The sequence below is a fragment of the Siniperca chuatsi genome, linkage group LG3 (assembly GCF_020085105.1).
Source record: "Siniperca chuatsi isolate FFG_IHB_CAS linkage group LG3, ASM2008510v1, whole genome shotgun sequence".
NCBI classification, from domain to species: domain Eukaryota; kingdom Metazoa; phylum Chordata; class Actinopteri; order Centrarchiformes; family Sinipercidae; genus Siniperca; species Siniperca chuatsi.
In genome coordinates this window covers 17,903,084-17,919,075 of record NC_058044.1, presented here as the reverse complement: position 1 = coordinate 17,919,075, position 15,992 = coordinate 17,903,084, and the positions used below count along the sequence as shown (strand labels likewise).

The 15,992-nt window shown below is 40.7% G+C and overlaps 1 protein-coding gene across 1 annotated transcript; it reads right to left on the bottom strand.

Annotated features, from left to right (window-relative positions):
* Window positions 1-5,866: 5,866 nt before the first annotated feature.
* LOC122873759 (ATP-sensitive inward rectifier potassium channel 12-like) lies at window positions 5,867-15,590 on the bottom strand. The gene is made up of 3 exons (XM_044190889.1): window positions 15,452-15,590; window positions 9,314-9,492; window positions 5,867-8,335 (listed from the first exon to the last, which is right to left on the bottom strand). Exons 2-3 carry the CDS (start codon window positions 9,403-9,405, stop codon window positions 6,700-6,702), a joined length of 1,728 nt encoding a protein of 575 aa, XP_044046824.1. The 5' UTR covers window positions 9,406-9,492; window positions 15,452-15,590; the 3' UTR covers window positions 5,867-6,699.
* Window positions 15,591-15,992: the final 402 nt, after the last annotated feature.

Sequence of the window (15,992 nt, the reverse complement as noted above, 5' to 3'; positions counted from 1 at the left end):
GCTCTCTTAAAAGTCAAATGGAAATAACTCATATGAGAACATATTTTATCTGCCATGGTATTATATTTGTCTGACATTAATCGATCTGAAACCACAAATAAAGTGATGTTTTTTATGAAAACAAAAACATCTGTGTCTTGATTTTTAGAAGTAGGGATAATAACTCAAATGTGGATTTTATGAGCATGTTTTATGAGCCATAGAGGGAGAAACAAAAAGAGACAGAGAGAAAGTGGTGCAGACTTTCCAATCATGAGTTCTTCAGAACATTTAATTAATCTGTGTGAACGAAGGAGAAAGAGAGAGAGAGAGAGAGAGAGAGAGAGAGAGAGAGAGAGAGAGAGAGAGAGAGAGAGAGAGAGAGAGAGAGAGCGCCTGAGGGGTCTGAGGAAAAGATGTCTACATGAAAGAGCCTGTTGTTGTCAGAGCACATGGAGAGATAAAAGGAAACAAGACAGAAAGATGGATGGGATATTTGGGAATAGAGAGTGTTGAATATGATGATTTATGACATTCCTCATGTCTGTCATTTTGATTTCTATTTTTATTTTTTGAAGACCTGAATGAAGTTGAGCAATCATATTATTCTGTTATGTGACAGTAGCCGATGTCTGTATGTCACACAGCTCGTAAAGGGCAGAAAGATTTCCACTAGTCAGCTTCACAGAGGAATCGCCTGCACATACGTACAGACGAGCTGCCAGACAGACTGACAGGCAGAGGGGAGCGCAGACAGGTGTTCAGGCTCACAAACACTCAGAGCAGACAGACAGGCTAGTGAGCAGACAGAAAGTAGGACAAGGCAATAATCAGTCAAAGTCAAAGTCGGTGTAATGCATTTGACTTGGTGGGCTGCTCGTGTAGGTCACATCACAAATACAAAATTCAGAAATCTCCATGATGTGGTGTAAAGGCTGTGCAACTAGCAAGCTGAATTTGAATTATACATCCTGAATTTGTATGTGGGTTTCAGTTAAGCCCAGATTATGCCAACATCCATCGCAGCCTGCAAGAACACTATAGCCATGGTTGCAACTCAATAAAAAATCAGAAAACAGAACTGGCACACACCTTAAGATGGCTCTGCATGCACCTGCACTATTCTTTAATTACTGTACCTGTATAATGTCTGAAAGCTTTTTGAGGTTTAATTTGAAATGTTTGGTGCAGTTTTTGGAGGGGCTTTTTATATTTATATATAATTGTCTATCAGTAAAACAGAAAGTAAATTAAAAACCCGACCTATCTCAAAGTGGCATTTACAAATAACACTCACAACAAAACTCAAATCACAACATTCAATCTCACTAATGTACATACAACGTCATAATTCAAATTCAAAAGTCAGACACAAATTGCAGCAGTTCATTTCACTAAATCAGGGCTACATTAACCTGCCACACAATCAGAAATGAGATGCTGTGCCCCTAACAAACTCCTGGTGCTAGAATATGCTAAAGATTAATATGTGGTCATTTGATAAAACACATTACTGTAACATATGAGTACAAAACTGAAATGATGAAGGTCTCGACACTGGACCCCTCTTCTAGATTAGATAATAAAGCAGGACTCACCTTTACTTGTTTGACATTTTGGAAAACCTGCTCATTTGTTTTCCTGTTGAGAGTTTGATGAGAAGATTGATACCACTCTCATGTCAATATAAGGCTACAGCCAGCAGCCAGTTAGCTTAGCTCAACATAAAGATTGGAAGCAGGGGGAAGCAGCTAGCCTGGCTCTGTCCAAAGGTACCAAAATCCACCTATCAACACAAAACACTAAAGCTCAATAATTAACATGTTGCATTTTGTTTGTTTAGTTTGTATATAAACTGAGGTGTAAAAACAACATGTTGTGGTTTTATGGGGGGTTAGCAGAAACATGTAATATCAAACTATTCCTTTAAGGCCTTTATCATGTCAATTTTAGTGTTGCATATTTCAAACACTATAAAGCTGGAACCTTTTGAGTTGCTTTCTTTGACCACTTCTTAATCTTTGCACTAAATTACATTGGAATGTGTATCACTGATAATTTGTACACAAAGTATTTTGGGAGGCATTTATGCCTTTATTTGATAGCAAACAATTAAAGAAATGAGGGGAGACAGAGGAGGGTTGACATACAACAAAGATCCCCACCCAGACTCAAACCAGGGACATTGTAATTACAAGCTCAGCATCTCAGTCACCTACACCAACCGGGCATCAATATTTTATTTTAATAAAAACACAAGAAAACAGTTGAAACGCGACCGAATGCGCTGATGACAGCCTGTAGATGTTAGAGGTTAGAGGGCAGACAGACAGAAGTATCCAGAAGATGTTTGCCCTGTGGTGCTTCCCAGCCTGGTTCAGTCAGGCCTCCTCTGCTGAGCTGAGCTATGGTGAGCTGCACAACAATGCTCCTCTGTCCCCCCCCAGCGAGCTGCTTCACAGCTCCACAACACACAACAGCTCATTATGGACCCAAAGATCCCCCGGCCACAGCTCCCAGTGCCTAAATACTGTCCCCTGCTGAGCACACACACTGTCACTGGCTCTGGTCGCACAGCCCGAGGCCGCAAACAGCCAGTGAGGCCAGAAAGGGCACGCAGAAATACAGGGTGTCACACACATGAAAGCACACGCACACACTCACACACTTAACCTACACGAAGATGAACACACACCACCTTATTAGGCCAGATCCTAGTCAGCCATTAGCAGCCTTAACAGAGGTCACGGAGGTCACCCAGCTGCTCTCCCTCACGAATGCTGATGACATGGGGGGGGGTGTGACGGTCCGGTTAATTAACCAGCATCTGAAAACCGCCGGGGAGAGAAGGATGGGATGACAGCAGGAGGAGAGGTAGATTGCACAGAGGGGAAATGGCTTGTTAGAGTGAACAAGACATCTGACCACATCAAAGATTGATTAGAAGAGGGAGATGAGGGAGTTTCACTCTGTATTGTTTGGTCTTGTAAGAATTGGGGGTGGGGGGGCATGACATCGCCCTAATTATCAATCATGTTAACGAGGAACAGTGGCTCAGAGATTCGTACCGTCACCACACAGCAACAAAGTCCTGGGTGTGAGTCTCAGTACTGGTACTTTCTGTGTGGAGGTGTGGCTTTCCTCCAGGTACTCCTGTTTCCTTCTACATCAACAAGTATGCGTGTTAGAAGCACTACCAAGGCGCTGGCCTCGGATCTGGACCTGGTCCCTTTGTGCTGTGCTCCTAAATAGTTAGACTGCACTAATTTCTCCAAAGGGGATTAAAGGATAGGTTTACATTTTTTCAGGTTTGTCCCCTATTACGTTAGGAAAGGCCAGTATAGATAAGAGAAAAGATTGTAGTGACTAAAAACTGTTTCAATGTACTTTTGGGTATGAGTATTGTTTTCAGACATACTTGAAAAAATAATATTGTATCCTTTAATATGAAGCTAAAGGAATTCACCACCGTGTTGTTAAATCATAATTATGATTTGATGAGAAGGGCTGTCGTTTGGGTTCATATACTAGAGCAGTGGTTCCCAACTATTATGGCTTGTGACCCCTTAAAACAAAGCAGTGTCGACTTGCATCACTGGTTGCATACGTTACGTATATGATTTTACCCTCTAAACTTTTCAAATAGTTTACTGAATAACTGTTAGGAGCCTGAAGAGGTAAAACTATGCAGTAATTCACGATCAAAAGGAGAGATTAGAGGATCCTTTTAAAAATGATTAACATAATTTTCTGTTGCAAATGTATTGTTTTTTCTTTTTTTCCATGATGAAATTAAGGAAAATATACTGTATAGTGATGTAGTGGCTCACAGGCAGACATCACAGAAAAAATGAGAAATCTGCAAGCTATTATATTTCAAACGTCCTGATGCTGATTTTGGTACAGGGCAGAATAACCAAAACCAACAAAACCGCATAGAAAACAGTTAGTTATCAATACATCAGCATCATACAGTACTTTGGCTCTGTTGCTCACTGTGGTGTCACTGTTCAACCACATGGGGGAGCTTGTACAACAGCCGGAAACACTCTGTCCTCTGCAGTTTGATGGACTTCAGTGCCTCCTGATGGGTTATTTTTTTGTGGTGAGTTCCCTCTGTCTACACTTCTCATTTTGACCCTCTTATTTCTCCCAAAGCCTCTCACCTTTTATCCCTGTCTGCTGTTGCTCTTCCCAGTTTGTCTGCGTGATCTGCCTTTAACTTTTCATCTATTTCTATCTGCCCTTCACTCTCTGGGACTTTTGAATTGAGACACAACCAGACTGAAATTATTGTATTTGGGTCATTGAAGAGTTGCACTGTTACACTAAAAGAGGGATTGTAAGTGAGTTAGATGGGGGTTGTAGTGTTTGTCCTTGTTTCCATGGCCGGATTAACCTGTTTAGACACCCCAGGGCAAAACTTTGCAGTTTGGCCCCTGTTGTGTCCAAGTTTCATTCAAGTACAGTGGACACAGCACATTATAGAGGTCATCTTCACTACATTTTGTATAATGTGTTGGCATGGTTGCTTAACAACAGAGGTCATGGGAGCATTCACTTCCTATAGAGAGGCAAAGTCCCGAAGGGGAGGGACACCGGAAGAAGTCAGTTAATCTGCTCCATCAGGAATCTGTGGGTGTGGTTTGATCAGATGTGATTGACAGAGACCAAACAGCCCACCAATTGTCATCATTTGAGTCTGATTCAAATGTTGCTGAATTGTGATTGGTGCATCACCTTTTTCCAGCTTGTGTCATTACGCAAGTTTGTGTTTATTCGCCAATGCACCGACTGTACAGATGTTAGCTGTAAGCTAGCTAGCTACAGATGTATGGACTGTGTCAGTGGGAGTGTGTCTGTGTGTTTATGTTCAGCTCAGCCTCTGACTGAAATCAGAAATCACCAGAAACTCTTTCTTCTTCTTCGTTCTTTCTGTTACTCCCCCTAATCTCCCCTTTTTCCTCTCGTCGTCGTACGTTTATGAAACAGATTAATAAAGCAGCGGAATATCTGTGAATTTTCACACTAGATTACACGATACTGTGAAACCCAGTTGATATTGTACTTAAGTGGTGCAGATTCCCTGACCAGCTATGCTAAGAGTCAACAGCCATGCTAGTGTCTCTGGGAGGCTTTGCGCTAAATGCTAACGTCAGCATGCTAACATGCTCACAGTAACAATGCTAACATTCTGATGTAATGTTTACCATATTCACCATCTTAGTTTAGTGTGTTAGCATGCTAACAATGGCTAATTAGCACTAAACACAAAGTACAGCTGAGGCTGATGGAAATGTCATTAGTTTTGCAAGTATTTGGTTATAAACCAAGGTATTGGACAAATTAAAATTTTGACGATGACGAAACTGACGATGGCGCTGGATAAGGAATCCAATAGTACATTCCAACAGAGAAATTTCACTTAAACCACAAAAGCCAACCTTGTGTTGGCTCTAGATGAAAAGTCAGGGAATCACCAAAATCATGATGATACATCATCTGTGAATCATGAATCATTGTCTGTAGAACATTTCATGGCAATTCATCCAACAGTTGTTAAGATATTTCAGTCTAGACTGAAGTGATGGACTGACCAACCAACTGAAAGGCCGATTGACTGAATTTGCCATCCCTTGAGCTGCTTGCGTGGTTAAAAAACAATTTTAGGACCCCTTGAGGTCTGGGGCCTCGGAGCAGCTGCCTGCTTTGCCCGGTTGGTAATCCAGCCATGCTTGTTAGAGAGCAAACACCCATGTTTTGATCCAAAGTCAAGACAAATAAGATGTGTGTGATCTCGTTTAATCAGAAACAGGTGGCAATTAGCATGGATGGGTGGACTGTTAAACCAGTAAGAAAATGTGCAATAGAGACTCAACAGAGACAGTTCAAGCATTAACAGTATATACTGTTGTTTATTAGGTGCTTTATTCATACAAAAAACATACTGTTGCAAAGTGTTTGTATCTATTGATAAAAGTGAGAATAAAGTGCTTGTTCTTCATCTGTACATGTTTTACTAACTGTTTGAATTCTGCTTCATGGTTCAGGATTTAATTTATTTGAACTTGTTGTCTATCATTAAAAAAACTGATAAATTGTGAAAAACAAAATAGCTTATTTATTAAATGTGAAAAGTAACAGAACTCAGGCAGGAAGACAGAAGTTCAAAATACAGAAATAATTTATTTTTACACAGAGAAAATAAGTGCGTTGAAGTTGAACATTTGTGTCATGCTTCCTTTAAAATAAATAGATTTTTCTCTCATAACATTTATCTGTATATGATGCATAATCATTTAAAAATTAAAACTAAAGCATATCATATTTACAAAAACTGAATGGAAATCAAGAACAAAAAGCTTGACTTAACTGTAGATCATACACTGTCATATTGAACATAACAAGAAAGCAATAAAGACCTCATTTCAAGAAACCTCATGATTTGAGAGAAATACCCGGTCACCATGTTGAAAATTAGATGAGCTGTGCGTTGTCTAGATGCTGATTTTACAACTGAAAGTGTACAATACCTGAAACCAGAGCAAGTTATGAACTGAAGCTGAGTGGATTTTGTGACAGCTGCAAAAATATCCTTTTCTTCCACCAGATTTACAATTGTGTCCACCATCCTTTATTTTTTTACACTAGTTCAATACTTTGGTTGGATGCACACAGACAATGAGAGGAAACAAATGGAAGGGCAGCCATTACCATTGATTAAACTCCTGACTCTCTGCTGATGTATAAAGGTAGGGTGGGCTGTAGTCTGTCAAGGCTGATCTGATTCTCTGAGTCCAGAACACACAGCATCTCCACCGTCTGGTCCTCCACAAACGTCTCTTTGAAACCCAAGTGAATGTCATCTCTCATCTTTACCTCCCTATCACTTCTTACATTCAAGCTCACCGCCTCCTCTTTCACATCCTCCTCATCCTCATCGTCCCCACAGCACAAAGCTACCTCGTTCTCGTAGCAGAAAGCGCTGGGGGAGTGAGGGCCCAGTAGGCGACGGGCTGCCCTCGGGGCAAATGGTGATGGAGACCGGGAGTAACTCGAGCTGGAAGATGAGGACTGCCCGCCACGACCCATCATCTGGCTCAGTTCCCTGGCACTGCAGTGAGGCGTAGATGGCACTTCGTAGGTCTTATGGAAGCGGGAGTAGTCCACTTGGTAGCGGTCACCCTTCTCAAAGACCACAGGCTCAAAGCGGTGGCCCCACATGATCTCCTTGGACAAGTAGGAGCTACGGGCCTGAGTGGTCATAGCTGTGGCCTCCACCATCCCCTCCAGGATGACCACGATCTCAAAGTCCTCTGTCTGCAGGTCGGTGCGACTCATCTTATACAGAGGACTGTTCTTGTTGATCTCGTGGACCACCACCAGCGGTGACACCAGAAACAGCCGATCCAGCCCGTCGTCATAGCCGACATCAATGTCTGTTTGCTCCAAAGGGAGGTACTCGCCTTCCGCCGTCACATGCGGCTTAATGAGCTGAGCACGCACATGTGCTTCGACGATGTGGCTCTTGCGCATGTTCCCCAGGCGCCACATGAGGCACAGCTTACCATCTCGCAGAGCGATGACGGCATGATGCGAGAACAGTAAGGTCTGTGCCCGCTTCTTGGGCCGCACCATCTTTGCCATGATGGTGCCAATCATGAATGAGTCAATAATGCAGCCCACGATGGACTGGACCACCACAGTCACCACAGCGACTGGGCACTCTTCAGTGACACACCGGAAACCATATCCTATGGTGGTCTGGGTCTCTATGGAGAAGAGGAACGCCCCAATGAAACCCTGGATGTGGAGAATACATGGCCGCCATTCGTCTTTTCCTTTCTCTACGTTGCTTCGAAGATCCCCTTCCTTCACAGGAATGCGAAGGTTAAAGTCTCCATGAGCAAGCGCCACTCCCCAGAAGACCAGGCCGAACAGCAGCCAAGACAGAAGGAAGGTGGTGGTGAAAATGAGCAGCAGGTAGCGCCAGCGTATGTCCACACAGGTGGTGAAAATGTCAGCCAAGTATCGTCGTGGCTTATCCTCCATGTTGTTGAACACCACATTGCATTGACCATTCTTCTTCACGAAGCGGCTGCGCAGGCGGCCGGTGCCCAGATCCAGGCCCAGACGACATGAGGGTGAAGCACGGCAGCTGTTGTGGACGTTGGGCTCATTTGTCACTCTCAAAGACAAAACTCCTCTTCCCTCATCACTTCCTGGACACTCTCCTCCTTCTTCACCCCGCATACAGGCCCCTGATAGTGTCTGCTGAGTCAGAGGACTGTGGCCATTGTGGAGGCCCAGGCTGGAGATCTTCAGGGCATCTTCATCTGTGGAAACGATGCTGTATCTGCAAGAACAGAGGGGAGAAAATGAGTTATGGGGAATTGCTTCGAGATTATGTTAAACGCAGACAAACACACTGTTTAATTCATTCTTTACACTTTTGATCTTGTGTTTTTGGTTTTGGAAAAACCAAACAAAAAAAAATACATTAACCAAAAAACTCTTTAAATGCAGAGTATCACTCTTACTACAGCTCCATGCACACTGCTTCAACATGCAGAGAAATCTGAAGCTTGACACCTGCATTTCCTAGTTACAGTTGCTAAGCTATGATTGGACAATTGATATTTGGGAAGGAAGGGGTTTAGCGAAAAATCAATTGGATGTTTTCATGATGTTTCTCATACCTCACCTTTTACAAAGGGTTTATAAATGATACTTAATGTCTTTATTAATGGTTAATAAATAATATGCTTCATTGATCAGTTATAAGCCATTATCGAGAACAACTTTTTCAGTTGCCAGGCTGTTCCATTAAAAGTCAAGCCATTAATAAATTTTCATGAAGTATAAATGTTAATACGTCATTGATAAAGGGTTTTTAAGATAATCCATCAAGTCTGCAGTTGTAAATGTTAATAAACAGTTAATAAATGTGTCGTCGTCCAGATGCCCTGCAGCCATTTTCCAGAAGGTATGGTCTATTCGAGGGTCTACCTGAACTACGACAGTGTCCATTTTTCACAACCTGGCAACCCAAATGTTGTTCTAAATAACAGCTTATAACTGATCTATTAAGCATTAGTTAATGATTTATTAACCATTATAAACCATTTATAAAGGGTGACTTAATCAGAAAGCAGTACTGATGTTTATAATATCTGATATCTGTATTTTGTGGTCGCAGCACTTATTCATGAACAGACTTTTTTGTGCGCAGTGAAAAGGAACAGAAATAACCTAAAATATATTTTTATTTTTACTTTTCTTCAATAAAGCGTTTATGGTCATTGAGATAGTTTTATTCCCCATCCTCTCTTGCCTGTTGACTCGCACCGCTCCCATGGCACCGGTGATCATCAGGCTGTGTCTGCGAGGGCAGTAATGTAGGTTGGGGCGGGCAGTTCCAACCATTAAAGTAATGTTGCTGGACAGGGAGGCAGTATGAGCTCAGGTCTGTCTTGCATTCGTTATCAGCGTTGCCTTCTCATGATACATTTTCTGTGAACAAAGGGGATATTTCTTCATCAGAATGGTGAATACATTCAGTAAGTGAGGGTACAGACTTTTTCTTGAGCAAAACAAAACAAAACTGACAGTACAAGAGTTAACAAATTTCTGGACCCACAAAAAATCAACAAGACTAAGAGTCTACAGCCATGCTAGCACCACTGTGTGAGGCGGTACTCACACAGTGGTGCTTTGATCTAAAGGCTAACATCAACATGCTAACATGCTCACAATGATAATGTTAACATGCTAATGTTTACTGCGGCAGGTTTACCATCACGTGTTTGGTCATAAACCAAAGTATTGTACAAATTGAAATTTTGATCTTATGATGACGCTAATGTTAAACTTTAAGGGATCATTAAAGTCATTCAAATTTATCTTGAGGGGGACATGAATGTCTGTTAAAAATTTCATGGCAATTTATCCAGTAGTTGTTGAGATATTATCTGGACCAAAGCGGTGGACTGGCCAATAGACCAACATTGCCATCCACAGAGCCACGGCGCTAGCGTGCCTAAAATATCAGAAAACTCTAAAATCCGTTTCTGCAAATGTTGTCCTTGCCCTAATGCAATGAGCGGACCAGACAGTTTTGTGTGATGAAAGCTTATTGATCAGGTCCTTGCTAGTGGTTAGCCTTAGGGACCTTCAGGCCAACCAGGGGTGGAAAACCAGACAGGCAGTGGAAGGGACAAAGGTCTAAAAAAGAGATGAATCAGTGGTAATCTACTGTTAGAGGAACAATGGATCTGTTGTTTGGCCTGATGACAAGGTTGGAGGGTGATTTCGCTCGGCTTATTATGTCAGCAAGCTGGGCACCAGGTTGCATAACCAATAGAAGGCCAATCACAAGCAATACAAAAGGGCATTAGTGGTTTATGTTTTATTGTGCGTGAATCACTTTGGTTGACATAAATTAGTTGACAGGACAGGCCTGCATTAATGAAAGGTAGTAATGAAATGTCTTGGCAAACTTTCTGACAACTGCAGTTTAAAAGCCTTTGTTCAATATCGCTGTCACGTCAATGACATGCACAAGCAATTAGAAACTCACGCACATAAATACACACACACACATACAGATTTTGATGGGATTTGGTGTAATGTAATGTGGGCTGCGTGCAACCCTTGTGTGTGTTGCTTCCAGACTCTTTTTCCTGTTACACCGAGGACAGATGTTATGAACTGGCTGCTGATTGGCTGGATGAAGGGTGATTTTCGACTGGATAATCCCAAAAGGGCAGATGATCACGTCAGCTCGATAACTCTCACAGCTGGAGGAGAGTGTCCTCTATTTGAAATCACGACCTTTTCTTACAGAGTTCTTAAAGACGCCAGCCAATATGCCGGGTCAGACCCATGTCAGTGCCAGCTGCATCATGTTTGGGATGATTACTTCATGTTTGCTCCCACTCCTATCAACTGATGCTACTGGGGAAGAGCACCCCATGGTTTCTATATCAGTATGTCGGTATTGTATCTAATGTTCTATGTCTTAATGTTGTTAGTTTTTATTTCTGTATCATGCCAAACATTTGGTCCATCCAACATGGAATTACAAGACACCACTATTTATCAAACATCAAACATATATAATATGCCTCCTCAGGTATACAAAACCAATGGTAAAAACATCAGTTAAAACATTATATGTACTTCTATAATAATAACATATTTATGTGAAATTTTTAAAATATGTTGTGCACCGAATAGCATAAGAAAGAAATTAAATGCCTAAAGCCTACAGGTTATCCTGATAAAGGTTTTTTTCTCATCTCCCAGCCTTCCTCCAAGTAACTGCAACTCCAACTCAGTCTTTGTGCATCATCCAAATTCACAATATCAATTTCTGTTTTTAGCTTTTTATTAAAAACATTTCGTAGTTCCCAGTAAAAAGGACAATAGAAAACATAATGGAACTCGTTTTATATATAATTGAGATGGCACATTGAACAAATCTACTTGTATTTTGTGGTCAAAGATGAGTTTTTACTGTGGTGGACAATAACACTGAAAGAAATTGTATTGTGTTATTATGTTTATTACATCTTTTTTACACCTTTCAGAGGGTAGACTATTTATTGCCCCTTAAACTGATTTTTAGGGGCATTTACTAAACTCTGAAACAATGTATAATTATTACATTATATATCATCAAATAAACACTCAATTTGCTGCACAAAGATTTGTTTTATTTGAAAAATAACAAGTGAGAACAGCAAAAACATGAACGTTTATGAGCACTCAAGGGCACTTTTGCTCCAAGCTGTGTTCATTTTGGACTGTGTCATGCTGCCTTTCTCTTTGTGCTCCTCTGCATGAGAATCCACATCCACTTCTGTATGGCTACATTATATTGGGACTGCAGGATTATCATGTAGGCCTAGCCTAATTCTTGATATTATAATTGCGATTATAACTTCAGATCAGGATCAATGAGTCAGGCAGACTGGACTAACATATCCAGCTAAACAACCCCTCTGCCCCTGCACTCTCTCTGCTACCAGGGGATGGAGAGGGGGGATGGCAGGTTAACAAATGGGATGCATTTTGATAATTTCGCTAACAAAGGGGAGGCCTCCCCCCTCAAATCGCCTACTGAGTATACTAGTAAAGTGTTGTTGCCATGACGACCATCAGATCAGATTGACAAAACAACAAAGACATCTTACAGTCTAACAGGATTTTATACAAACAACTAAAACTACCAAAGGCCAAAGTTCATTTTTAATCTTGGAAATAAGTAGTTTGGCAAAACCATCCACACTCAATGTCCACTTACTAGCTCGGCTTTCGGGCCCACATGGACAAGAAGTCCTTAAAGTACAACTGGGTGAAATCATGTCTTAATCCATCTCCATGGCAACCGAGCAACTCCATTTTAAAGCTCCAGAAAAAAGCTATTTAGCAGGCCAGATCTGGAGTTGGGATTGTGTTGTCAAAACACAAACTATGACTTACTACATCAACTCCTCTCTGACATAATCTGAAGAAAAAATGAACATTATAAGCTTCACAAATATATCATGTGTGGCAGGACCATAACACTTGAATCCCGCTTATTTTATTGGTTTCGTGTTATTCTTTTTGTATCTATGACTCATCAAAGATTGAATCCATATTTGTTTCATGCCTCCTCAGTGACACACTTTACTAGCTTTGTTTATATTGTAATTCATGAGACTGAAAACAAAAGAACTGCCAGGATGTAGAAGCTGAACATTTATATTTATATTTTCATGTTTTTTGTAGTTTGTGGCTGTAAATGCTTTGTTTTATAAATGCTGATGATTGCAAATATTTTTGCAGCCAACTGTCAGAATATGCCTGGCTGATGTCTTTTTTTCTCAGCAGACAGGAGCCCTGGGGGAAGAGTGACAGTAATTAATGGTTGATCATAGTTACTGTTTTAGCTGTCTCCATAGGAACATATCTCCTCTCTCTGTCAGGCTGATTCGCTGTGTTGTGCATGTGGTGATGGTTTATTGTGTGAGACAACTTGTGAGGAGGAGGAGATAAACCGACCGAGGAGAGGAGAGAGGTAAACAGGCCGTGGACTCTCCCTCGAGTTAACCATGCAGCCTATAACTCATAACGAAGCACCCAAACCTGCAGTCCCACTACAGCACTCTACAAATAAAGATCATTATTATTACACAGTGTGTTGAAGACTCTGAGAGGAACGCTCGCATCTGACGTAGCTTTTATTCAAGTGCGTTTGAGAAACGACATATATTGCAGCATAATCCAATGCAAAAGAAAGGATGGAGGAAGCCCTTGTCAAATACCAGATTACTATGTCCCTTAATCTCCCAATCCAAACAACAATATGAAAGGTGGATGGCAGTTGCTGTGTGACCTGGTTTAAGTCCTTTTGTGTAATCTGAGATGATGATATGAGAAGGGAGGGAGGAATAAGGAATGAAAGAAAATACATTAATAAAATGTATGGGCTAAAATAATGGGCTTTTACAGGTATGAGGTCTTCCACAGTGGACAGAGTGTGAGAAAAAATACAGATTAAGATGAAGAGATTATGACATCAGAGGATGTTACTACAACGTGTAATGCCAAAAGTGGAAGATTTACACACACACCAAAAGCATGAAAAAACACAATCTACTCTTTGTTGTTTTTTTTCTCTTCCCAGTGTAAGTGCTTTTCTAAGAGGAAAAGGAATGTGTGAAAATGTTGCATTTGGTCATGTCATGCTTTTCAGAGGCAATTCTCTTTTGTTTTCCTCTCTGTTTCTGTGTCTCTGTACAACACACTTTCTTAAAACAAAACAAAAAAGACATTTAACAAGGGCCTACACGTCCCTAAGGACTTCACTGGGTCCACACAGTGTCCTAGTCCTACAGAGAGGCAAAAATAGGGACTTGTACTTATTTTGACTAGAATAACATCATCCTAGAAACCCACATGAATACTAGAAATAATACTAAATTAACAGTAATAGATGAACAATGGACAGAAGCCCATTTGTGTTGTCTTCACAGGACAAGACAATTATAATGCAGTGGTGGAATGTAACTAAATACTTTCACTCAAGTGCTGTACTTGAATATAATTTTGAGGTACTTGTACTACTAATACTTGAGTATTTCCATTTTCTGCTACTTTATGCTTCTACTACACTACATTTCAGAGGCAAATATTGTACTTTTTACTCTATTTGCTCATTACTTTTCAGATAAAGACTTTATATGTAAAACATGTTTAGATCATAAAATATGATGCATTGTTATTGACAGTTGTTAAAATTAGTTCCTCCTTGAAACATTAAAATGCTACTTACATGTTAATTCATACGTAATAATACTCCTAGAATAGTGCCATTTTGCAAAATGGCACTTTTACTTTTTATATTTTAAGTACGTGAATGCTTAATAGTTATATAGTCTTTGTGCATCATCTGTATTTACAAAATCAATTTCTGTTTTGTTGTGTTTATGCTACTGAACAAAGTATTGTATAGCTCCTGGTAAAGAGGAACATAGAAAACAAAATGGAACTTTTTTTACTGAGATGACACATTGAACAAATCAGCTTGTATTTTGCAAAGGTGTGGTCAAAGACACATTTTTATCATAGTGGACATTAAAGCTTAATACTTTTATACTTTTACTGTAGTAAAATTCTGAAAGCAGGATTTTTACTTGTAATGGAGTATATTTGTAGTGTGGTATTGCTACTTTTACTGTAGTAAAAGATCTGAACGCTTCTCGCACCACTGCAAAGAAGCATTACGTCTGACTTCAAATATTCTGAGCAGTACTATACATTTGGGTCGTAAGCAGTTGCCTCGGCTTTGATTTCAATTGTGTTACACCCATTTAAATTAACGTAGATAAAAGTGAAGTTTCCATCTTTGCACATGCAGCACTGCAGGAAGAAGGCTTAAATGTCGATCAATGGTTAACACAGTCCAACCAGAAGTTACGACGGGGCAGTTTGCAAACTAAGCAGCAGCTGTGACGTGTGTTGGTTTCATTGAGGCCACAGGAGCCATCCAGTGCTGAAAATCAATCCAAAGCCTGCAGGAATAATCGACAGCTGGGAGCAGGGTGTGTGTGTGTGTGTGTGTGTGAATACTACTCTAACCTTGAAAATGATTTTGGCCTTTAAAATCTTTTCCTCTATCTGTTTACACTCCCCATAGTTTTTTTTTTTACAGTCGACTTACTCAGCCACATGAACGTTTTGTTTAAGTATTGATTGTGTTTTGAGTTTTGACTGAGGAGTCATTTAGTTAGACAGAACAGGGACAGACAGATTATTGCAGGACTTACTGAGGTGGCAGTTTCTTACTATGCAGTTTTGACATTTTTAAGATTTAAAGTGGAGTCAGGAGAGATTATTATTTTTTGTTTTTTTTTATCTTCCCAGTAAAGCCAACAAACATTACCACAAATAAAAATAAGACTATGATGCCATAAACACTTACCTTGGTGTTGCCGCAGACTGAATCACTTGAAGACTCACATTGGTTTCATCCTCATAAAAATATATTTGAGTAGGTTCACTGTTGGCACCGTCCTCTCTTCTTTCCTTTAACAGACAAACACCTTTCTCAGAAATCTGCGCCCAGATTTCGCTTGCACAAACTCGTACATGTCCCCAGTCTGAGCTTTGTCTTGTTGCTCCATAGTCGCTGAACGGAGTCACTCCTGCCTGGTGGTTGTGCCTCTGCCCCGATCCCTGCCAGTGCGTGCGCGCGCGTGTGTGTGTGGGAGAGAAACGAGAGAGAGAGAGAGAGAGAGAGAGAGAGAGAGAGAGAGAGAGAGAGAGAGAGAGAGAGAGAGACGGCGAGAGAGATCTGATTATGCTCCTATTTATATATATGCTATTGTTTTCCCCAGAGTGTGGAGATGTGGATTGTATAATTTAGACTTCAGCCCACTCAGACAGATACTTGCACTGACATCCAAAAAACACAACACCAGTGAAGGCTACTGTAATCCTACAAAATTCCTGTAGAGACTTAG

What these genes read in the sequence shown, in the direction of transcription:
- LOC122873759 (XM_044190889.1), bottom strand. Translation starts at nt 9,405, where the DNA reads ATGGTTGGAACTGCCCGCCCCAACCTACATTACTGCCCTCGCAGACAC. An exon ending in GGAGCGGTGCGAGTCAACAG is followed by an intron (nt 8,336 to 9,313) that starts GCAAGAGAGGAT and finishes CTGTTCTTGCAG; the next exon opens with ATACAGCATCGTTTCCACAG.